Source organism: Lithobates pipiens, unplaced genomic scaffold (genome assembly GCF_037356315.1).
Source record: "Lithobates pipiens isolate NorthernLeopardFrog02 unplaced genomic scaffold, aLitPip1_a1.2 Scaffold_19, whole genome shotgun sequence".
Taxonomy (NCBI): Eukaryota; Metazoa; Chordata; class Amphibia; order Anura; family Ranidae; genus Lithobates; species Lithobates pipiens.
In genome coordinates this window covers 70606839-70632185 of record NW_027507764.1, presented here as the reverse complement: position 1 = coordinate 70632185, position 25347 = coordinate 70606839, and the positions used below count along the sequence as shown (strand labels likewise).

The 25347-nt window shown below is 45.3% G+C and overlaps 1 protein-coding gene across 1 annotated transcript; it reads left to right on the top strand.

The window, feature by feature from the left end:
• Window positions 1-6073: 6073 nt before the first annotated feature.
• Window positions 6074-24630, top strand: ACBD7 (acyl-CoA binding domain containing 7). The gene is made up of 4 exons (XM_077490869.1): window positions 6074-6218; window positions 19019-19136; window positions 21079-21141; window positions 24342-24630. The coding sequence occupies exons 1-4, from the start codon at window positions 6207-6209 to the stop codon at window positions 24413-24415; spliced, it is 267 nt and encodes an 88-aa protein (XP_077346995.1). The 5' UTR covers window positions 6074-6206; the 3' UTR covers window positions 24416-24630.
• The last annotated feature ends 717 nt before the right edge of the window (window positions 24631-25347 follow it).

Below are 25347 nucleotides of genomic sequence, written 5' to 3'. Positions count from 1 at the left end.
ATGACCATTGTAGAACAGATGTTCCATCCTTAGCCACTAACTGCCAGACCAACCCCATACTCCATCCTATCTGTACCATTAAATCCCATTAATGGAGACCACACCATAAATGGAGTAAAAAATTGGCTGTAGGAGCCACTTTATTAACAAATAAACGTAAATGAACATAAACCGTAAAAAAAATTATTAAACCAAAAACCCATCAGTCACTAATCGTTGGTCTTTGCAGGAACACCAAACTATCGTATGTTTAAGAATGCACTGCGGTACCTTTTACTATACTAGGCCTCCAGCCAACATACTGACTTGGAGATAAACCACTAACCACAGTGCACCCATTAACCAATTCCAGCTAAACCACATTACCTGGAATACACCAGAGGGACCTATACCACCGATGGGTCCCGAATTCTTCCTTATCCAAGGTTTCTTCATTCGCCAGCAAAGCACAACCTTCACCACAGCGCACAAGGGGAAGACCTTACCTTTGAGTGCCCCTCCACACCCTCAAAGCTATCTGAATACCATCCTGCAACCCCAGGGTTCACAAATCGATTCCCACCACATTGAGGTGTACCCCATCACCCCAAAGGTATACCTAAGCATCCGTTTCTAGTTCCAACTGCCAGATAACCAGGCCCCCATTCCTAACTACAAATCTGTCTACCTCCCTGTTGACCTTCCTGCAGGCCTTATTGAGCCGCTCCACCGACTTAGCCAAATGCCAAGTCGTCTGAGCAATGATGTCGGACCACACGACGATCCGTTAAGGCCATGAGGCACCACAGAAAAACAAAAAAACAAATGATGTCCAACATGGACCTCAGTCCTAATTAATTGCCGCCGACATGTAGCACCAGAACATTCAGCGGTCTATCCAGTCCTGCAAAGCGATGCACTTCCGGTACCATTCTGCTCCACAGCATGCCCGGTACCCCCAATGAGCGGACGCAAACTTCCTGCCTAGAAATGCCTGGGTTGCCTACCATTGGGCCTAACGTCTGCTCGCCTGGCCCCCAAAACATATAGGCGTGGCCCAGAATCCAGACAAGGCCCATCACGCCACCTGAAAGAGAAGAAATAACACCACAAATAACACCAAACCAGCACGCAAACACAGGCTTACCAACACAGAACACTCACAAAATGAACTAGCCCCCCCCTAATCAGACAACAGATGAGGATGAACATATAGCTGGAACCTCTTTGATTCCCACCTACCAATATGCTTGGCCGCTCCCAATTTGGAATGAGTGCGAGATGAATTCTTTCTCCTCCAGACCCAATGCCCTTAAACATTTACAGAAAATGGTTATGAATTGAATTCTGGACAAGGGAGACCCATCTGCATGTAACAAAAAGGACCCAGCCAAATCCGGGCTCACTGTGAGAAACTCTCTGACAGCACCCACCGGACACAAGGGCAAAGCCGGCACAGCAAAAATCTGAACCTTTCTGCCCCTACCAGCCTGATATGTTTTGGACCATCGCAAAAGCAGGGATACCCTGTCCTACCCACAGGTGACCTCCCAATCCAACATACCCCCATGGACCTTCTTGGAAGGGCTGACTAGCTCGCTAATCCGAAAAGCTACAAAAAGAGCCAGAGAGAAGGCCAATTTAAACAAAGAGACCTTGTAGGCTGAGGAACACAGGGAAACCAACTGGGCTAAAACATTTTGCAGAATATCAAATGAAACAGGGCGCCTGGAATCCCTATGCTTCTGAGACCTACAATACCCCTTTAGAGTCTGTCGGACCCAAAACTCTTTTGTGAAATCACGACAGCCCTGCAATTTCAAGAAAAGTGCTAATCCTGCCAATTTCCGCCTCACGACTGACACCAACACCCCCTCCTCAAGGTTCCACAAAACAAAGTAAAGGACCAGCAACCTCACCTCTGGGCCCTCTTGCTCCACCTCACCCTGCTGCAGCAAAGGCAACCTCTCTTGCCATAATTTATTATAGGCTGCCCACGTCATGTCACGCACTGACCGTTTGATCCATCCGGAGACGACCCCAAGTCAATCCTCCACAATCATTTGGGACAAGGGACCCTGCGTTGTTCCACTGCCAGTGCAAACTCTTGGAACCTGCCCCACTGAAAGCGAGACAATGCATCAGCTAAGCCGATCTCAACTCCTGGGAGGTAAACAGCATAAAGAAAAACATTTAACTGTAGACAACGTAACACTAGGTGCTGAAGAAGTCGGACCACGGGTAGCGACAAGGCTGTGACATGGTTGATGACCTGTACCACCCCAAGACTGTCACCGTGAAAATGCACTTTAAGGTCCTTCTTGGGCACGACCCCCAGGGGCGACAGCACCAAATCCGCTAAAGCCTGCGAGGGGAAAGGGCCACCCAAGTTCCTTCCACAATTTCTCAGAAACCATTGCGGGATGTTGCAAGGCCGAATGCGAGTTCTGGGACACTGGTGGAACAGAGGCCAGGGAACAAGGTATGCAAAAGCCTTCGGAGAAACCCACCCCTAAAAACCGAGCAGCCTCCCATTCTGGATATCCGCATCCTTTCCACCCTCACTAACATCATCCCTTATGTTAACAGACTTGCCGGCACGGCCCTTCCCCTGCTTGAAGCAGCGGGACAAGAGATACAAACCTTTGCAGCCGGAGCACTTGTGCTGGCAACGGCAAGCCCCCCAAAGCTTGCAGAAGCCCTCATTATACTGCCAGCAGACACCTATTTTCTTTGAGATGTGCCACCACACAAAAAACTGATTAGGGGCCTGTGCTGAGGTCATAAGTTGCATCCACAAACTAATTTCCTTGTGGTCCCACCGCAAAGATGGACGGATATATCTCTGCTGCCGGAACTGCTAGTCTTACCTCAACCACGTGGCTACCCTGTAGGCCTCCCTGATGGCGTCAAGATAACAGAAGAGCGCTGAACAGTGTTCCAGATTCTTCTCCACAACTACACTTGCCATAATGGCAAAAGCCTGCAGCCAATTAGATAAAGTCCATGAGATCAGCCTGTACAGACGTTTTTCTTCATCCTCCTTTTTGCTCTCCTCTGGCTTGATCCTATCCAGATTTCTCCAGGGGTAGCAGAGAGAATATCCCCATATACTCACCCTTCCAAATTTTTTTGCTGAATTCCGGGCCTCAGGTGTGCACCCAGAGGCCCATTAAAACAAACGTAAACCTCACATTTCACAGAGACGGCCAATTTGACTTAATCCTGTTTGTTAACAGCCTCCCCCGACGACTCAGCCTTGTCTCTCCACTATCACACAAGCTGGTCTGGGGGGCGGGGCCCAGTTGCAGAGCGGCCGCCGAAACACAGAGCCAGTCAGCGCTGTGTGATCCATAGAAGACAGCACTAATGCAGCCGCAACTAAAAGCGGCCCCAGAAATCTCCCGGTATCCCGGTAGGCCAGTCCGGCCCTGAGCGGGATCCACACCGATGACGGCATGGCTTGGGCACACGTTTCTGGTTCAAATGGCTGGATCAGCTCCCTCAAACCCAAAAGGAACTCCTGCAACCCCTCATCTGACCTAGATGTGGCGTGACCACGGCCCGCACTAGGAGGGGTAGAAAGCATAGGCAAATCAGAGCCGCCAACTCCGTGCGGGACAGGGCCCTCCCCCCTAGACACACATTATCATCAACAGCAGAAAACACAGACATGTTAGAAGAAGTAGTAGTCTTTACCAGGCTGCCTAGGAAGGATCCCACCAGCTGCAGGACCCGACTCCATCGATGCAGGGCATCCAGGTGACTCCTCCCCCTCTGAAGCAGACAACTTGCCCTCCGATCTCTCATCTATCTCCATGTCTCCTCTCTCTGGCAGCACCCCAGGAATAGTGGCCCTGGATGCAGAGGATCCGTACGGCTGCTGGTCCCGCCTGCTTGCAGCGGCTCCACCCACGGATTTCTGGGTCACTTTACCGCTGGTCTCACGCCACCGCTGCTCCGCACCTCTGACATCAGCTGGTGCTGGCTGATCCTGGGAGAGCCACCGGCCACAGAGGTAAAGGGCCTGGGGGCCATAGCAGCACGATTTCCCCGCCGAGGCTCTGCCCCTGCTGACTCATCGCCGGGGGAAAAGCCTGCCTGTTCCTGATGCTGGGCAGGCCTGGGAGAGACACAGACACCCCCGGAAGCCCTGCCCCCCCCCCACGATGAAGGGGATCCCTTCCAGGAGCACCACCCGTGAGCGCAGCCGATCGCTTTGCAGGTAGTCCTGAAGGGGCCCACATGGGACTCCCAATGTGGCACCGAGCTCTGGGGAAGGAGACCGAAGACAAGCGATCCAGGGGCCGAGCTCATACGGACTCCTGCCCCCCTGTCCCTGACCCGGAGGCTCGATCTCGCAGGACAGAGGAGAGCTGCTCCTGCAACCACTCCGCTCCTCTGGATGCCGCCTCCAACCTGAGATGGGGAAGCAGCCTGTCTGCCATCTCATCCAGCAACCGCGGGGGATCCAAGTTGCTACCTGTGCTGTGAGATCCTCTGGACGTGGGGTTTCAGCAACTATAACACACAATATCTATATATTATAATATAACCAAAGCGGCACAAAAGTGTCTTTTTGTGGCACAAACCAGCAGAAATGCTGCACAAATGAATGGCGTGTTTGATTTTAAAATTCAGCAACGTGCAAATTGGCTTACATTGAATTGAATGTTTAATATCTCAGAAACCAAACCAGCACAAACGCTCATTTTTGCGGCACAAATCAGCACAAATGCGGCACAAATGAATGGTATGTTTTTATTCAGGTTTTACAAACATGGGGTGCCAACTTCACACAGCTCAAACGTAGCACTACGCAACGCGACTAGTTTTGTGTCATTTGGGTGTTGTAGGGGGGCTGAGTAATCTTTGGTGACCTTTAATAAATAAATCATTAATAACGCAAAAACGATAAAAGTCAGAAAAGAAATTTAAACAGCACAAAACAGCACAAACGTAGCACTAAAGAAATACACTTGAGTTTTTATTTGTGCTGATTGTAGGGTGGGCAAAGTGAGTGTGGTTTGAAAAAAAACTGTTATAACTTAAAAACTGGCGGCGGCGCGCTCGTGTGCTGGTCGGGACCCCCGTGAATCCGGTCGCCGTTCCGGCGGACTCGATCGCCACGGGCATACCCGCAATCGTCTCACGGGGCGGCTGAACTGGGAGATGCCGTTGTAAACAGCATCTCCCTCTTCTGCCTAGCAACAAGTGACGCTGATCTCTGCTCCATGTGATTGGAGCAGAGATCAGTGTTCACTAAAAGAAAGCCCAGCCCCCAACAGTTAGTAACACACCCCTAGGAACACTTAACCCCTACACTGCCACCCACTGGTTAACCCCTTCACTGCCAGTGTCAATGGTCCCAAAAATGTGTCAAAAATGTCCGATGTGTCCGCCATAATGTTGCAGTCACAACAAAAATCGCCGCCATTACTAGTAAAAAAAATTGCTGGGCGGCCAGCTTCGCTGAGCTTCTCCTGCTGTGCGAATCGGATGTGGGGAAACTCAAATCCAATTCGCACTAGTGTGAACCCAGCCCAGGGTTGCCAACCTCCCGTAGCATTTTTTTTACTGACAAAACATGGACAATTTACTGGCGGAGCACATCTTTTACTGACAACCTGAGAAATGACAGAACTCCTATTGAAAACTAACACAGTGAATATTTGAACAGTATAAAAATGATTTGGAAACACTGACAATACCTAGAACAAAGTAATTTGCTTGACATTTAAAAAATCTACACAGCATGAAAATGATCAGCCCCTCATATTTACTGGCAGTTGTAAAAAAAAAATCACTGATTTTTACAAACTGTCAGTAATTTACTGGCAGTTGGCAACCCTGGCCCAGCCTTAGTTGCTAGCAATAATGAGTTATATTCATGTTCAACTGTGTAGATTCTCTATCTCTGCGCATTTCTCAACTTCCACAAATGAAATGCAATTTTTCTTTTTTTTTCCCCTTGTATTATAGAATTGCACCTGTGCGGGATATTGATGAACAGTGCAGGGGAACCCGGCGGGCAGGGAAGGGTTACACCTGCAAGATCTCACCATCTCGTTTTTGCATTCAGCTACAATGAATGATGTCATTGCACAAGACAAAAGCGACCAATCGCAGGCCTTGGAGGCTGACCCATATAAATAACAGCATGCTGAGCTGCAGATTATAGTAAGAGCTGCTGCTGCCTTTGCTGATCTGTGAGAGCTGAACCAATCATGTCACCCCAGGTAAAGGCAAATACATGTTACTAACTGTCATGGGGATGTATCCTGCAAAGACCAATGGCTTAGCTATGAGTGCATGTGTGATTTCCTGCATCTCTCAGTGCAGCTTTGGGCTTTCTATGTCCGACACATCAGCTGCAACCATTCTACAGCTGTCTGTCTGTCTCTGCTTTGTATTTTACTCTATGGAGAAGGCAGAAGGTGATGATGGATGATTTGGGGGGAGGAGGATGCGGCTCTGGTGGGCATTTATTCAAAGTATGCATACCTGATACATCCCTATGGGTGGACTATCCCTTTAATTAGGAACTTCATTTAATTTTCTGTATATCTAACGTCACCCTAATGCATATTCTGATGCATGTGCACCGTATCTAATTTCCTGTTCCTTCCTTTGCTTCATGATTTAGGGTCTATCTTTGCACCATATCTGCCGGGGTGCTTTTGTGAGTTTATTCACAATCCTTGGCAACTAAAAATAATGGTTCCTTTTATGAAGGAAGTTCACACCAATGTGTTGCGTTTGCCTAGCGCTGGAAAAAAGTATGGCATTAATAAAAATAAAAACTTTATTATTATTTTCGTATTTAACGTAACGTATACAAACATTCATAAATGCAAGGCAAAAAAAAAAAAAAAAGCGTGTAAAATGCGTGCAAGCACATTACAAAAAAATGCAACACACTTGCATTAACGGTTGTGATGTGAATGAGCCCAAACTGTACACTTGTGTATTTGTACCTTTTTTTTAATACAAATAAATAGTAAATGTAATTCTTACCTCCTTATTAAGTAGAATTCTTTTGTGCCCTAATATCCAATTGTCAATCCTTTATTTAGCACCTTTTACCATCTGGATCTGTGTTAAAAAAAAAAAAAAAAAAAAAAAAAAAAAATTTAATGAGCTCCTATGGGAGTGGAAAATCCTTTGTTGCACGCAAGACACTCATTTATGGAGAGTACAGCGTTGGTTGGTGTGTGTGTGTGTTATTTTTGTTTATAGTAGCTCCAGTTTTCTGAATACAACTCGCCTCACCTTCAAATTGCATACATTTAACAGGCCCGTTAACGTATGTCCCATTTTTTTTATTTTCTTGTTTTTGTGTCCAGGGGCCAGTTTGGTACCCAAAAATAAAATGTTATATTTGAAGAAAATGAGGGGTTGTTGGAAGATGGGAGAACAAAAACTAAATATATTTTACAGGTGGAGGCAGGGCTGGGGCAAGGGGTGGGCAGAAGGGACAACTGCCCTGGGCACAAGGATGTATTGCAGAGATTGGAGTGCCCTGACCCTAACTCTAAGGGAAGCGGCGTAGTTTGCATTTTTGCTCTGGGTGAACCTTTTTTTTTTCTTCCTGGCACTGGATGGAGGAATGAGTTGTAGTAACCTATTAAAGCAGAGTCCACCCACCAAAAAAATTAAAAGTCCGCACCTACAAATACTGTAGCTGCTGAGGTGTGTGTGTGTGTGTGTGTTGTGGATGGGTGTTTGAATTATAGTTGCCTAGGTGGATGCTGCATCGGTCCCCCGCCGGCTGAGAACCGAGTGATCAAACTCCGCCGATCGCTCAGTGCTCTGCCCCCACATCTCGCTCTCTCACTGGACTGTGCAGGGGGCGGGAGCAGCTCTCAGTGGCTCCTGACTTCTTTACCATGATTTTTGCATGCACCTGGACCAGCTCTGTGATCCATAAAGTTGGCTGTACTTCTCCTTCAAGCCCAGGTTCACACTAGTGATGCTTTTGCAGTGTGTTTTTTGTAGTGTGACTTTGCATGTTTTTACATGCATTGTTTCGGAGGCGGCGGATGGATTTTATACACAACTCTGAATAAAGCAGAAAAAAAATGTATATACATGCAGATTCCATGCACTGCACCAAACAAAGCTCCTGCACCTTTTCAACAAACACACTGCAGCCATGCTGCATTGCTGTGTGGCCACCATAGAGAATAATGTAATTTCCGTTGTGGTGTGGCTCCACAGCAAACTCAGGAGATAACAGACTAGTTTGAATAGGGGCTAATGCACAAGATAATGTGCGCTCCCATCCATTTAGGACATTGTTCACACCAGCTGCTGCATTGCAACACAGCAGTTGCAGTGCGTTGGGGCAATGCGATGCAGAGCTTGGTGCATCATCGCTTTTTCCTTTTGAGATGTCACACAGGCATCTCATAAAGTTCAATTGCTGGTCGCAAGGTGCGAGGCTGCAGTTTGCCCTGCCCTGAAAAAAGTACTTTTTTTATTTATTTTATATAATTTTTTTTTTTTCCAGCAAACCCTGCCCACACCCCATCGACTAGGATCTCACCCCAATGGATACCACCCAACTTTCTGAGATGACCGAGGAATACCTTTTAGCACAATGGTTTTAGGCAATGGGCACACCCCAGTTAGGCCCGCAGTTATGCGGACAATACAGAATCGTTTGTTATACCCAGATTTTTTTTTTTTTATTTTTTTTTTCCACCATTGCTTTTCTTTATGGCCCATTCACTTTTGGGGCCATTAGTGATTAGATGTGGGCAGAAATCCCATTTAAAACAATAGGAGGCTGACACCTCCCTCAGCTATTCATGGCTGTTCACATGTAATCGCTCAAGCAGCAATTACCCATGAATGATCGACCCTGGATGTAGACATCTGCTCAAAATGGTGAACAAGATAATTCCGAGATCGGATGAAGGTTTAGCGCAGAATAAGTAGTTGAATGGTACGTCTTCATGGATATATGTACATCCAACAAAAAAGGGGGACAACTGGGGGGGGGGGGGGGGCACAGAGGGATTTGGCTCTGAAACAGGGACAGTTGGGATGCACGCCTTAAAGCTGCTTTGCTATCATTTTTTTAAATAAACTGGGCCAAGATCTCACTGTAGGGAGATCCCCAATTTTTTTTTTTTTTTTTTTTTTTTTGGTGGCCATTCAAAAGTGGAAGCAAATGTAAAATTTTGAGATATCGACAGAACAGGAATAAAGTGGCAATCTTATAATGGGGACACTTGTTCTGGTGCCGGCTGCCCACAGGGCATTCAGTCACTTTGCAGAGATTTCTTCTCTACATTGTGGACAGGAAGTAAAGGGAAATCTCCCCAATAGGACACAGATGGGAATTTCAAATGCCCTTTAGGCTGGGTTCACATATGATCATGCAGCAGCTCACAACCGGTGCACCCTCTTTCACCATTTCAGCCTGAATTTTTGGCTGAATTCTGACCTGAAACTGACCAAAAGACGCACAGGACCCCTGTGCAAATCTCACCAGATCCGCTGATGGAGAGGAACCTCTCCATAGAGAGCCGGTCACAATCTCCTGCTGTGCGAATTGGATGCGGCTAAACCCACAACCAATTTGCACTAGTGTGAACCCAGCCCTAAACTTAAAAGTGGAAGGAAAGAAAGAAAAAAACAAACTCTCTCTAAACCTACTCTCAGCCACATTCCAAGCCTAATCTCTCTAACCCTGTAAAGGGGGGGGAAAAAACGCTGTTCTGCAGCCGCTCCAGCCCAGTCTCCAACAGCACCCTCTGTGTGCAGGAGACAGACGACAGTGGCTGGGAAGTGACGTCACCCATAGACTTATGCTGGCCATACACACACAGAATTTCGGCCGTTTACAGATTGAACGATTATTCGTCGGTCGAAAGTGAATTGCCCACTGACTGACAAAATAAACTTTTTACATCATCATTAACGTTGGATAACAAAAAATATATAAATTATACAAGACAGCATTTTCTTATTGTTTTGCTTACAATATACACTTTAGTAAAAGTTGACATTAGCCGGGCCCACTAACGGCACGATTGTCGTATGATCTTTGCGAAAACGACCATCGTCCGAAATTCTGTGCATGTATGGCCAGCCTTAGTCTAGGTTCACATCTATGCGGTTACAGTTGATGTGGTTTTTGGGCGCATTTTGTGTTTGTGTTTTTAAACCTGCGTTTATGCATGCAGTTTCATGCATTTTGCGTATTTATTTTTTCTCTTTAAATGCGCTGTACATAGCTGGTTGCTAAGGAGCCGGCCGCCACGTCCTTAACAACCGATGAGGTGTGTGTGTGACATTTCTGACAAAATGGGGGGGGGGCTGGGGGAACCTGCCGGGGGGTCCCCCTCCCAAACCCATACCAGACCCTCATCCAAGTATGCAGCCCGGCAAGTCAGAAAAGGTAAGGTAAAGATGCTGGGCTCTGGGACAAGGGCCTCTTCCTCACAATCCTGGGCTGTGGTTGTGGAGGGGTCTTTAACAAGGGCAAATAAAACCTCCATCTGTCTGGATTTTACGGATTGGATAGCTGCAGATAACAGCAGACATGTCTCCGCTGCTCCATAGGGTTGAATGGAGTGTCCTCTCAGGTCCGCCTGAAAAAATGACAGGAAGACCTGATTGGACAGCCTGTGTGACGGGGCCCCAACTGAACAAGCTGAAGTTGGAAGCTAATTGGCTACCATGCACAGCTGCACCAGATTTTGCACTCTCCAGTTTCAGTAGCTCAACCCCAATGTCCTTATACCTTTGAATGTCTGCCTAGATTTAAATAAATCTGTCACCAATTGTTTGAGGGAGTTAAAAAAAAAAAAATCTTATTTAATGAGTGTGGCTACCTATGGGTTTTTGTTATAGTGTATGTAATGTATATCACCAACTCAACAAAGGCAAGTCTTTCTGGACCTTTCTTTGTGCACTGTTCAAAATCATTTGGTGGAGGGGGGGGGGGGGGGGATTATGGTGTGGGGTTGGGCTTGTCCCCTTGGTTCCAGTGAAGAGAACTCTTAAAGCGGAGGTCCACCCTAAAGTGGACCTTCCGCTCATTGGAACCCTACCCCCCCCCCCCCCCGGCGCAACAATTGGCACCTTTCAAGGGGGAGGGGGGTGCAGGTACCTGTACAGTACAGGTATCTGCACCCACTAACGGCGTAGATACTGCAGAAGGTACGCCCCTTTCCGCAGAATCAACGCCCCTTTCCGAAGGTCCCCCGCTGCCTGCTGGGAAACACACACGGATCCCAGAGACAGCGGGGACCCTCCTTATTGCGCAGTAGGGAACCGGGAAATGAAGCCGAAAGGCTCCACTTCCTGATTCCCATACGCAAGATGGCGGCGGCAGCACCCGAGACGATCGAGAGATCGGCTTCGTGTGCAGACATCGCGGGCGCGCTGGGCGGGTAAGTGTCATTATTTTAAAAGTCAGCAGCTGCAGTATTTGTAGCTTCTGGCTTTAAAAAAAAAAAAGGCGGACTCCCGCTTTAAGGCATACCGCCCAACATTTTGAGATGGGAATGAGGGACACCTATGAGCAAACCTATGGGGTGTGTTTTATATATATATATATATTTTTTTTAAATATATATAAATATGCTTTTAAAATGTACAAATACAGCAATTTAGAAATCTGATGAAAGGTTTAGCACTGGGAAACACTTTTTGAAAGATAAAAAAAAGCATTTTATGAGTTACTACAGGTGGTGAGGAGGTGACCTATTTGTCGCATTCTCACTGCCTATCAGACGCCCTCCTTGAAAAGCATTCTATCAGATTGCTCTTCAGAGGAAACTGCAAGTGTGAACAAGCCACTGGAGCAGGGGAGGTTAACCTCCTACAGCCCAGAAGTTCAGCACTATGAAGACCAGTCATTGCTGCATGGGACACTGCTACACGAAGGAGCAATCAACAGGATACAAGATACACTTCTTTGGTAATGAGCATTATTTCTGAACTGATATTCCAGGGGGGGAAAGAATAACTAATTTTATCTTCAAGGAATGTGGGCCTCCCTATTCCCCCCTCAAATGAGGGCTGTGATGGAACACTAACAGTTAAAATGAATAGTAGAGTCCCTCGGCTTCCATTTTGTGCTGTAATGAATGGGTTCATTAATGTATTCTATTTCCTCCAGCTCCATTAAGGGACCAATCTGTAACAGTATTGTGTGAGGTTCAGGAAGGCTGGGTGAGAATTGGCAGTAGGGCAGTGTACAATCATGCCATTGTTCCCCAATTAAAGGACAAGTTCACGTTCTGGGCCCTTGTGCTAAAAGCCACGGATTTGGATCCAACATTACAGTAAAATTACCCAGGGCATTCCCAAAAGTCACTATCAAAGTAGTACTCGAGTCGCCTGGCAAAGTCGTGCAACTTTTTAGGTCGCAGTAGTGTGAACCGAGCCTTAACCATTCTATCCCTTTCCTGCCAAATCTTTGCTTTTTAAAAGATATATACAGTGGGGCAAAAAAGTATTTAGTCGGCCACCAATTGTGCAAGTTCTCCCACTTAAAAAGATGAGAGGCCTGTAATTGTCATCATAGGTATACCTCAACTATGAGAGACAAAATGTGGAAACAAATGCAGACAATCACATTGTATGATTTTTGAAAGAATTTATTTGCAAATTATGGTGGAAAATAAGTATTTGGTCACCTACAAACAAGCAAGATTTCTGGCTCTCACAGACCTGTATCTTCTATCTTAAGAGGCTCCTCTGTCCTCCACTCATTACCTGTATTAATGGCACCTGTTTGAACTTGTCATCAGTATAAAAGACACCTGTCCTCAACCTCAAACAGTCACACTCCAAACTCCACTATGGTGAAGACCAAAGAGCTGTCGAAGGACACCAGAAACAAAATTGTAGTCCTGCACCAGGCTGGGAAGACTGAATCTGCAATAATTAGAAAATGGAAGACATACAAGACCACTGATCATCTCCCTTGATCTGGGGCTCCACGCAAGATCTCACCCTGTGGGGTCAAAATTATCACAATAATGGTGAGCAAAAAACCCAGAACCACACGGGGGGGACCTAGTGAATGACTTGCAGGGACAATGTAACAAAGGCTACCATCAGTAACACACTATGCCACCAGGGACTCAGATCCTGCAGTGCCAGACGTGTCCCCCCTGCTTAAGCCAGTACATGTCTGGGCCCATTTGAGGTTTGCTAGAGAGCATTTGGATGACCAGAAGAGGATTGGGAGAATGTCACATGGTCAGATGAAACCAAAGTAGAACTGTTTTGGTAGAAACACAACTCGTCGTGTTTGGAGGAGAGAGAATGCTGAGTTGCAATCAAAGAACACCATACCTACTGTGAAGCATGGGGGTGGCAACATCATGCTTTGGGGCTGTTTCTCTGAAAAGGGAACAGGGTGACGGATCCGTGTACACGAAAGAATGAATGGGGCCATGTATCATGAGATTTTGAGTGCAAACCTTCTCCCATCATGACAATGATCCCAAACACATCGCCCGGGCAATGAAGGAGTGGCTTTGTAAGAAGCGTTTCAAGGTCCTGGAGTGGCCTAGCCAGTCTCCAGATCTCAACCCCATAGAAAACATTTGGAGGGAGTTGAAAGTCCGTGTTGCCCAGCGACAGCCCCAAAACATCACTGCTCTAGAGGAGATCTGCATGGAGGAATGGGCCAACATACCAGTAACAGTGTGTGACAACCTTGTGAAGACTTACATAAACCGTTTGACCTCTGTCATTGCCAACAAAGGATATATTAAAAGTATTGATTAACTTTTGATATTGACAAAATACTTATTTTCCACCATAATTTGCAAATTCTTTCCAAATCAGACTGTCAATGATTGTCTGTCTAGATTTGTTTCCACATTTTGTCTCTCATAATTGAGGTCTACCTATGACAATTACAGGCCTCTCTCTTCTTTAAGTGGGAGAACTTGCACAATTGGTGGCTGACTAAATACTTTTTTACCCCACTATAACTTTCCCTAAAAGTGTGGTGTTACATGACCAAAAAAGATGGTTCTCCTATAGATGTTCAAGTTGGTGAAATCTCCCAACTTTTTAGCATAGTAGTGTCTTAGGGGGGTTCATTCACAATGGTTGCATGAGGTAGTGTTGCCCAACTTGGTCTCAATGCAAGAATAAGGTAAGTTACATTCTGTCCTAGTGGTCGAATTCACACCATGTGTGCTGAAAAAGCAGGTCAGTTGCATTGTGCTGTGATGCAGCGCAAAAGAAGTGCGTACAGTTAAAGAGCAAGCAATGCATTGCTGGGCAAATTGATGCACATACGTTGCCTTGATCCAAAGCTTCTCATACACAGAATAAATGGGCCTAGACAAGGTAACGGCTTTGACCACCCCCCCCCCCCCCCCAACTCACCAAAGTTAAAGTGTTCCTAAACTCACAGCAGTAAAATTGGTCTGTATATGCATGTTGTACTCACTGTAGAACTTGAGGGGGCTAAAGTGGTTGTAAACGCTTACAGACCACTTTTACCTACAGGTAAGCTTAGATTAAAGCTTATCTGTAGGTACAAGAGATATCTCCTAAACCTGCACGGTTTAGGAGATATTTGTAAAAGAGAGGCACCGGTGTCTACGGCACATTCGCTGTAGACAGCGGTGCACTGATCATGCCTCTGCTAACGGTGATCATGCCATTAGTGGCGGCACCCGTGCTCTTGTGCGGGAGTGATGTCATCGCGGCTCTGGCCAGTCACAGCGCCAGAGCCTTGATACCCGGAAGTCACTCCGGGATAGATGGCGGCGTCGGACAACGAGGGTCACTTCAGGGGCTTCCATCTTGGGTAAGTTATTCATAAGGAGCTAGTATGCTATGTATACTAGCTCATTTATGCCTTTGCCTTGTAGGGTCTTTATTTTTTTTTATTTTTTTTATTCGTTTTGGCTTTACTTCCTCTTTAATCCTCTACATTGTATGAAAGGCTGTTTTATCCTGTATGCACATATCCTCCCCTCCTGCACTGTCTATCTGGGGAAGGCCAGCTAACACAGGCAGCATAGCCAACCTGCACATGCTCAGTTATGTCTTTTTATGCTGGAGAGAACATTTACTTGTTCTCAGAGCTAGCCAGGTCACATAATATTGACATCAAACATGTGGGCATGTATACAGGCTATAGTGGAAATCTCCTCCAACCTGAACTACCTAATTAACACTATCACCCAGGAAAGTCCTGCAGTGGGCCAAAGTGCAGACTTTCCTGGGAGGCAGTGGTCTGTTTTTACAAAAATAAAAATAAATGTTCCCCACAATAAAACATTGTTTACGCTCCTCATTCTGTTATCTTCACCCTCATAAGGAGAGCTATGGTAGCCTGTAGAGGCTTTTACATCAACACTTTGCATGTTGGATGCACTATTTCCTGTTTTGCCTTGTGGTTTTGTGCATTGGTTCCTACATCACTACTGTGTCCAGGGGATTGAGCTGGCTTAAATAGGGGTTGGCGAGCAGCAGAGGTGCACACTTCTAACACTCTTGGGCACCCATACTTGATGCGTAATGATTCTAGGAACAGGACAGGCAAAAAAATAGAATATTTCATGGTGTTTTTAAAAGATCACTGCAACCATAAAAAAAAAACAGCCTGAATATGTATGAACTCCATCCAATCCCTGGAGAGATGTGCCCAGAAGATGGAAGGGAGACTCCAAGTAGCCTGAGGCCTGGTAGCAAAGGGCAGTGCAGTGTTCCTGGATCCAGTCATTTAGAAGGCAGAAAATCTAGAGGAGCCAAAGTGAATACATTGTGGTCCCAGCCAGGCTTCACTGGGGTACCTACTGAAGAACCTTTTTTGTCTTGTGAGTTGGGTCAATAGAAGGCTTACTAGAGAGTGCCAGGAGGGAGTTGGTGGGAAGAAATCCAACTGTCCTGTTGCTAAGCAAGTACAAGACCCTAGTGCTGCCGAGTGTGCAAGTGTGGCCCTTTGAGACTGGAAGGGGGTATAGGTCAGTCAGCCTAAAGATCCAGTGGGTCAAGTAAAGCTGTCCAAGTTGTTCTGTTTTTGCAGTTCCCGGGTATCCCATGCTCCCCATCCCTATCCAAGTCACTGCTCCAATAAAAACCCTAAAAATCCCGTAGACTGAATTATATTATAACATTTATTTTTTTAAAGCCAGAGGAAGGATGCTTTGTGCCTGGTTGTGTGTTCTGAAAGGGGACATGGGACCAAATTACCAGCGGCTCATATTGGCGTAGCACTAGATCAGAAATTCAGATCTGCATACTTGTTATGAGTCATTAACTCAACTGAAATCGGTGGTAAAACATGATAGCTTGGCAACTAGCAGTTTTGAAGACCATGAGACCAGTTGTGTGTGTGTGTGTGTGTGTGTGTTTGTGTTCCTACAACAGAAAGTGAGAGGAACTCGCTACAAAGCAGGGGAAAGCCCCTTCTTAACCAGTTGTCACCAAATGGTGTCTACATTGGAAGATTCCCCTAATCTTATTCCATTGAGAGCTAAAATGTATGGATTTCCCATCACTTTCGGTTGCAAGAGACAAAGGGGATAAATTGGTGAGGCCACAGGCTAATTGGAGACAAAAAAGCATTACATGTGGTACATTGCTGATAGTGGTTGTAGAAGGTAGCAGGACTGGGCTGAAGCTGGAGAGGCCCCTGCTTTAGGCACTGTGTAGTGTTGGTCAAACGTTGGTTGCTTGCCCGTTTGGCGAACACTTGAATTGTCAGGGCATTTTACCATTTGTTTGGCCCGCTGAGCGCCCCACAATTCACTGCGTGCCGCACCGTGCATTGAAAGCTCTGATTGGCTGAAGAAATTAAAGATTTGCCCAATTAGGGCACAGAACACTGTCAGAGCCATGATTGGAGACTCATGGCTCATTGCTCCATAGACCCACCACCCACTATAAAAGGATCCTTCCTAGAGCAGCCATTTGCAGTGTGATATTGACGTGGAGATAGAACAGCGAGTTAGTGTGCTATTGAAAAAGAAAAAACTGCGCTAGACTAAATGTTAAATATTGAAAAGCGACACAGGCAGCAGCTCAAATGTGGGATAAACACATAAATGAACAGGAAAAAATGGAGGGGAGAGCTGCGCCAATATACAATGTGTATTAATACTAGTAGACCAATAATTCATGTAAATCAGTCCGCCAATAACACCACAGTGACTCCACACACAGAAAGTGCCCGAAAACCGTATCGTGAGCCTGCTTACCAGATGGCAAGCAAAAGGAGTTTGGCTGTAGCCTAGCTACGGCCTTTAGCTTGCAATGTTGACTACTGGAAACACACAGGAACCGGACCTTGTAGCTGAAAACCACCCTGGGCATCTCAGAGTTCGTAGTCGTACTTCAATGGTATACTCAGGATGGGCTCAGAAGAAACTGACCATAGCGTGATACAGTCTTTACGTGGTAGATAGCGTTTGCATATAAAAACAAATTCTGGCAAACACAGGAGCCCGTCCTCCTTTAAAACAACGTGGTGATGTCAGTACGTGCCCTCTCAGACACGTTTCGTCATAGGTGACAATTTCAATGGGGGGTATCAGTGTGCTATTGTCAGTGTAGTGTGAAATATAGTGATGGTGTAGTGCAACCTTACTTTTTTTTACTTTGGTGTCAGTTTAATGTGTCGGGGCAGGTTTCCAAAAAATCTCATGTTCTGAGGGCACTAAATTGTGGCCTCCTCATACAGACTGGCTTCCCAAGCTGTTTATAAATAACTAGCATATAAGCCTTCAAAATGGGCACACTCCCTCCCCCAGTTCGGGTCCCATAGATTTCAATGGGGTTCTTTGTTCGGTTCTGAACTTTTGCAGTGTTCAAACTAAATTGGGGGTCGATCGGCCCATCTCTAGTGGTGTGTAGGAGCCACTGCAGCCATCTCTGGTGCTAAGCAGAGACTCCAGGCCTCAAGGCGCCCCAACAGGTCATGTTTTTCAGGATTTCTCTCAAATAAAATGTCTTTGGTAATTACCAAAGGCAGTGAAACTGATCAAATCACCTGTGCAAAATAATGGAAATCCTGTAAATATTACCTGTTGGGGCGCCTTGAGGACTGGAGTTTAGAAATGCTGCTGTAGAGCACAATGGGAGAAGGTGGCTCTCCAATGTAAAACCTGTGACTGTCATCTGTCAGGAGTGCTGATCCCACTCTGATATGGAGTACAGCACACCAATGCCAAAGTGACAGCAGAGCTCCATGGATTAGGTTGCGCTAGCCACACCTGTAACTTGCAGTTCCACGTATTTTATCAACGATTTATCTAATCTGATAATCTTCAATGCCCATCCAAAAGCAGCTAAAAGCTGCTGCAATCTCTACAGCAGTCCAACACCCCCCTGCCTTACAGCACTGCAATCTAGAGGGCATGTGGAAATTGCAGCACTCTAGCTGTAACAGGGTGTAACATGCAGAGACTACTGCTCTCACACAGCACCCATTAACCTGCCCATACACTGATTTTAAGTTCATGAACAATGGCAAAAGTCACTTTAGTGGTGACCCTGTTGGGACCCCGACTCTCCCACCCAACATCTTTTGCTTGAATGCAGTCGCTGTTCAGCTAACAATTTTCAATCGGAATGTATTCCAACAACTGTAGCAGTGGATATTTTTTTGCCATCCATGTTGTATAGCGTTGATGGAATCTGTGATATATAATTTCTATCGGGCATCCATGTGCGTATGGCCAGCCTTGCCAATCTCCATGGATGAGCTTTTCTGCTGTGGATGGGGGTATTTAAAAACAAAAATGTTGTATTAAAAAAAAAAAAATTGAAATTGAACCTACATTAACATTTAACACTTGTCAGAATTTATCAGTTTGGATCCATTATAGTGGAATTTGTCTTCAGGCCGAGTTTCGGGCCTGGGGACCAGTGCGTTTCTGTTCCCCCGGTTCAGGTCCGAATTTTTGACTGAATTCGCACCAGAACCAGACCCAAAAAACACACAGAATCCCTTTGGAATCTGCAACACGGATGGGCTATGAAGACCCAGATCATTAATATATTTTTTCCACTTGCTTTTTCTGTCTCTGATTTCCTACAGGCAAATTTTGACAAAGCAGCAGAGGATGTAAAGAAATTGAAAACAAAACCAACTGACGATGAACTGAAGGAACTGTACGGCCTTTACAAGCAGTCCACTGTTGGGGACATAAATATAGGTAATGCTTAACATCTGTATGGGTACAGTAGATTGCCCGCACTTCTGTTACACCTATAGTACTACAACTTGCACCATCATCCCTTAAATACAAAAGAGCCAACTGATATATTGGATGGGATTTCTTAGGTGAAAAATCAACACTTTGCACCAAAAAAATCCCCTGAAAAATATCTGTAGGTTCTCACTCCCTGAACTAGTTCATCAATGCAAGCTCAAATATATAAATATAAGGGCTTGTGTTCTTTTGCTGCGCAAATGTGGGATAAATGCATTTCTGGCACCTCCCAGGCCCGAATGTAATGGCAGGGGGTGCTGGAGTGCCCATTGATGCTGGGAGATCTACTGTTGCAGGGGGAGGGGGGGTTTGCTATGAGGTGCTATTGTTGCAGGCTGGAAGGGATCTATTTTACTGCTTTTCTCTTTATCTTCGCTGGCAGTTGGGTAAGGCGTAAGCTTCACATTGCACACAGGATAGAGACAGGGGCAGATTGGCTCTCCTCTCATCTGTGTGAGAGTGGGGGAACTGTCAGTGCAGTCTTTGGACTGTATGAGAGACACTTTCAGCTCAGAGCCCTGCAGCCAGCAAGCCCCAGTTGCAAGTGGGACCTTTGGTAGTTCTGGCACTGCTTAATAGTACAGAGGCTGCCCACAACCATAAGCACCAATAACTCAGTCTTGGATGTCTTTTGACATTCATTGCTTGAAGAACTTTATACAGGAGAGCGATTGGGGCATGGGATGCTCCCCAAATTGCTTGCACAGTAGTCGGGAGGATACTCTTTAGGCACACATGCATAGGTTCTTCTGGGGAAAGGCCAGTACCCTGAGACCCTGAGTGTCTTCTCAGTCCATAGCTACTGCTGGTACTTCTATCGAAAAAGCAGAGCCGCCAAGTAACCCGATTTATGGTCAAGACTTATAAGTCTCCAGGACACCTTCCAGCTTCCTCCAGACTGGATCGCTTGTGGTGAAGTCCCACAGCCAGCTCCTCAGATTGTTCCAGGCTCCTAGCTCTGCCACAGCTGAGACTTGAAACGGCTACACAGTCCACAGGCGGCGGCAGCCCCAGAGGCTTCAGAACTCTCCCTGCCGAGGAAGAACAATCGCTCTAGACTATTTATCCCCCTCCACAGCCACCTTCTGGACACTGCCCTCCACTGATTGGCTGGATCATGATAAATATTCAGACTTGTCATTGACTCTCTCAGCCTCATATTCTGGACACTTGTTCCAGAATCGAGAGGGGGGGGGGGGGGGGGTAAGCGGTCAAACCCTCAACCTGTGAAACCCTGAATAGACCTAAACAACAATTACTGCTCCCTTGACTACAGAAGGAGACTAAAACTAAATTTCCTAGTATATCTCTCACTAGGAAATTAAGCCGCTACTTTAAATCATTTGCAAAAAAGGCCAGCTGTACTTTGTACCTGTGACAGTTTCACTGTAAGGCTACTTTCACACTGAGTTGCTGGCGGTAAATCGGCACTATATTTAGCGCCACTCTACCATCGTTTTAGCGGCGCTATTTGGCTTATATCGGGGTTTTAACCCCTGCTCGCAGCCAAAAAAGGGCTAAAACTGCCTGCAAGGCGCCACCGCAGCCCAAACTCGTGCATATAAGCCTTCAAAATGGGCACAATGGGGCAGCACTTTCTGCCCCATCGCTTTCAATTGGAAGGGTCCTTTAGGAAAGGTGTATACATTGCTCCTACAGTGATCTAAAGATGTGGCTTGCAGGACTTTTTTGACCGTCCTGCAAGCGCAACGTTCCAGTGTGAAAGCCCTCGGGCTTTCACACTGGAGACACAACAGCGGCAGCTTTAGGGCGCTATTTGTAGCGCCTGCAAAGTGCCCCAGTGTGAAAGGGGCCTTACCTGAAATATTTTGCAAACATATTGTACTAATGTACTGTAGGTGAAAACATCTGCCTGTTTTTACAGAGTGTCCTGGCATGCTAGATCTGAAGGGCAAGGCCAAGTGGGAAGCATGGAACCTAAAGAAAGGTAAGACTTTTTTCGCTTTCATCTCCCAATCCTTACCATTCTATGAACACATGCTCAGCCAGAACTGCATACCAACAACCTTATTGCAGCTTACATGATACCCCAGAGAATGGGCCAATACTTTATTCCTGGCTGGAGGATGTCCAGCATCATTTGGCACTTTCCCTGGCCTCCATTCACTGGATTTAAATTCTTTTAATCATGCAAGTCTGCCTAGGCATGCCCTCTCCTCCAGACTTTCAACTACCCTTCAAGACATTTTAATACTGGCATGAAATGATCCACTGTCAGCCTTTCCCTTTAGCAATGATCTGCCTATATTGTAGAATCTATTGTCTCATTGGGTTTAAAATTTGGTATGTAACGATAACAAGTTTATTAAAAGCCTACTTTAGCTAAAACTGAGGAATCGGCACAAGAGACAGAACGTAGAGTTGGCATGTGGTGGGTTTTTTTTTTTTTTTGTCCTAATTCTGCTTTCAGTAGATATTTCCATCTGTCCAGTGCTGATGCTCCTTGGCCACCTGAAAACATTTTTGGTGGTTGCATGTGGGCAATAACTGCTAACCAGAGTTCCTCTCCCATCCATAAAGAGTATCTATGCATTGTGTATTTTGGCCTAATCATGTTTTAAGAACTAGACTTGCTTCTCGGCCACCAATCCAAGTATGAATGCTGGTTGTGGAGAAATCTTTCCAGTTCATAGTATGAATATGTTAACGCATAAGCTCCCATTTGAGACAAATTTTTGCTAAAAAAACGCAATAAGCGTATATTGATTGGTTAATAGGGGATAGATTTATGGCATTTTTATTTTTTACTACTGACTGTGATTTATTTTAATAATTTTTTTATTTTTTATTGGGACTGCGACATTGCGGCGGATAGAACTGGCACTTTCCTCGGGACCATTGACATGCCACTGATTACTGTATAAATGTCACTGGCAGGGAAGGGGTTAACTGTTTTCTAACTGTAGTGGGGGATGGGTTACCTGGGACATGACAGATCACTGCTTCTGATGACAGGTAGCAGTGGATCCCTGTCATGTCACTAGGCAGAACAGGGAAATGCCTTGTTTACATGGGCAGTTCCCTGTTCTACCTCTCCTTGTTGCAGACATCGAGCCCATGGGCATGCCCACTATGACGGCGGGACGTACGGGTACGCCCTTTTGCCAACGTACATCGTTGCGTGCTGGTTGGGAAGCGGTTAAAAATGCAATAACTTAGTGGCTCTTGCTTTTTTGCTTTAATAACGTTCTCTTTCAACATCTGTTTTTTTTTTTTTTTCCATGGAACAAAAGATTGTCAAGAATGAAGTGTAGAAATTGGTGCTAGTGAAGCAGTTTCTGTGGGGTTATATACATTTTTTTTTTTTTTTTTGCCCCTCAGGGGTGGGCCCACTATTAACCATGGACATGAGATATATACAATTTTAAGGCGACAGAGTACATGTTTCTGCATTCGAACATGATACACTCATATTTTGTAGAACAATAATGTAATTTAAGTGAATACATTAGTGTGTGGTGGCTTTTGTATTTTCTATTAAAGCAAAGGTTTACTCTTTGTAGCGTGTTACACCCATATTTAGGGTGTAACATGCTCCAGGTCTAAACCCCTCCCCCAGAATCTTATCCCCGCACGCATTGTCAACTTTTTAATTTTTTTAACAGTGCAGCTTTGCATGGCTCCACCCACACATCCATTCACAGAAGTCTGTGAGTGAACTACAAATCCCATCTTCCACTGTGGCAGTTTTTTGAAAAAACTGCGAGGGCACCGGGCGCCCCCTTAGTTCATGGACACTTCCTCCAGCTTTGTAACTGTCTGCCCATATGGAGGCAGTGTCTGCAGAAGCCTGACATTGCACCCACGATCCATTGATTGCGGGTATAATACTCTGGATTATCAGATAAAAATTCAAAATGCATTATTTTTTACAGAGAAAAGTATTATTGTAATCCTTCAATCCTGGTTTCTTTGATGACCAGAGGAAGTCGCTGTGCAAAAACTTGGAGTACTTGCCTAATTTTATAGTAGAACTCTGACCAAAGCTCCTGCTTTAAAGTGATGCAAAACCCAGGATCCTGCATTCACTATATTTGGTCTCCCACAGTACACAGAACATGGAATTTCAATAGTTTGTGTAAACCTAAACTGCTAAATACTTCTTTTCTTTTTTCTTTTCTGCAGTCTTGTAACTTATATCAGTGTCCAGCAGAGCACTGGCTAAAGCGTGTAGGAGGAGTTTTCCTTCTACTCCGACTGTTCTATGAGGCTGCATGACCCCTGACCCTCTGTTTGGACAATGCTGATTGGCCCTGTGCTGATCATATGCAAAAAAAACTCTAGCAATGCACACCAAACTGAGCATGTGCAAAGTGCCCCCAAGGCTCTGTATTAGGCAGATGGTTTGGAAACTGGGAAAAAAGGGAGGGTCACAATGCAGATTAACCCCTTAGGTTCCACAGTGATATAACAAGCATATATATGTGTAATGAAGCAGCACTAATTACTTGAAGCCATAACCAGAAATAGTGCTAGTGAACAAAGATACACTTGGGATGCACTTTATTCTTGTATTTCACTGAATCAGTTTAATTGACTGTTATCATCATGTGATGCACTTTATTCATTGGATTATTTTTATTGAATATATTCATATGAATGTTTCTTGATAAGATACACTTTGGGAAGAATTACTGGTATCTTTGTTCACTAGCACGTTATTTCTGGCTATGTCTTTAAGTAATTAGCGCTGCTTCATTATACATATATACACTTATTGGTGTTGGCAACAGAAGTTTGACTGATTTTTATATTTTTCCACTAAGCACTTTTACATTTTCAGCACCTTTACTTGTCATTTACACTTGTTTGGTAGCGCATTAGTACTCTACTTTTTTTTTTTTTTTTTTTTTTTTTTTTTTTTTACAAGCATGCTTTACTACATATACAGACTGATTTTACTGTTGTGGGTTTAGTAACACTTTTAAGTGGTGATGGAAAAAGTTTGAAGACTTACTTGGCTTTTATTGCCATGTGTGTCCCCCACATGGGATTTTCCAATGGGGAAAGGTTGGAACTCCATTGGGTGCAGACATTAATACAAAATTGCCATTATTTCATAAAAAATAAAATAAAAAAATAAAAGCTGCTACCTGTGTAGACCACTCTCTGCCTTTTGTTTTTCAGGCCTGTCTAAGGAAGATGCGATGAGCGCCTATGTTTCTAAAGCCCATGAGCTGATAGAAAAATATGGCCTGTAACAAGGTCACATGATCTCCTAGCGCCTTCACACAGCGGTAACCTAACTGCCAGGACAAATGGAGAAAAAAACCTACAATAACACTCCTATACCAGCCCTTGGCTCACGTGATGTTTCAGGTATAATTAACAACCTAGGATCCTCCAGTCACAGATGAACCTTTCTTTGGTCTGTACTCTTTCTGCACTGACTTATTAAAACTCTTTTACAAAATGACAGGTGTGTTCTTGTATTTTTAGAAGCATATACGATAAAGCGCTGCGTATTGAAGACATTTTATTTTTTTTACTTACCAGAAATGGCTGTTGCTAGGCAGATTGTCCTAATTTGCCACTTCCTACACCGCAGTGATCTTCAGTTTTCTCCTCCTCACGTTGTCTTCTGGGGAATGGGACGCGTTGTGTTCTGGGAACTGTGTGTGTCCCAGAACACAGCCAGCCATTCCTATTCGCTGCACAGCAGGAAACGCACAGTGAAGTCGTAAGGCTCCACTGCCTATTTTCCTTAGTACAAATGGCGGCGCCGGGACCCGAGGGATGGGTCAGTCTCGGGCGGCCGATATTGCGGGCACCCTGGACAGGTAAGTGTGCTTATATTAAAAAAATTCAAAATTGACAGTGTGACCCTATTGACTTCAGTGAGCAAGGTTTGACAGGCCATGTTAAACATGCCGCAACACAAAGCATTGCTGCCGTGGCATATGTCCAACCTCCTCTGACTTATCTTTTTAGGTGGGTGGTCGGGGAAGGGAGTGGTGGAACCACGGCTCAACCACTTGTTTGGCACCGGTGTAAAAGAGGCCTAAATGTGATGCATATGATGGGCGAGTCCTCTTTGCAAATGGTATGCGAATTCCATAAAACAGACAACTGTCTGTCTTTAAGAACATAGCAAATCCTTTTTCATATCAAATTTGCATCTTCCATTTTAGAA

What these genes read in the sequence shown, in the direction of transcription:
- ACBD7 (XM_077490869.1), top strand. An exon ending in TGTTGGGGACATAAATATAG is followed by an intron (nt 19,137 to 21,078) that starts GTAATGCTTAAC and finishes CTGTTTTTACAG; the next exon opens with AGTGTCCTGGCATGCTAGAT. An exon ending in AGCATGGAACCTAAAGAAAG is followed by an intron (nt 21,142 to 24,341) that starts GTAAGACTTTTT and finishes TTTGTTTTTCAG; the next exon opens with GCCTGTCTAAGGAAGATGCG.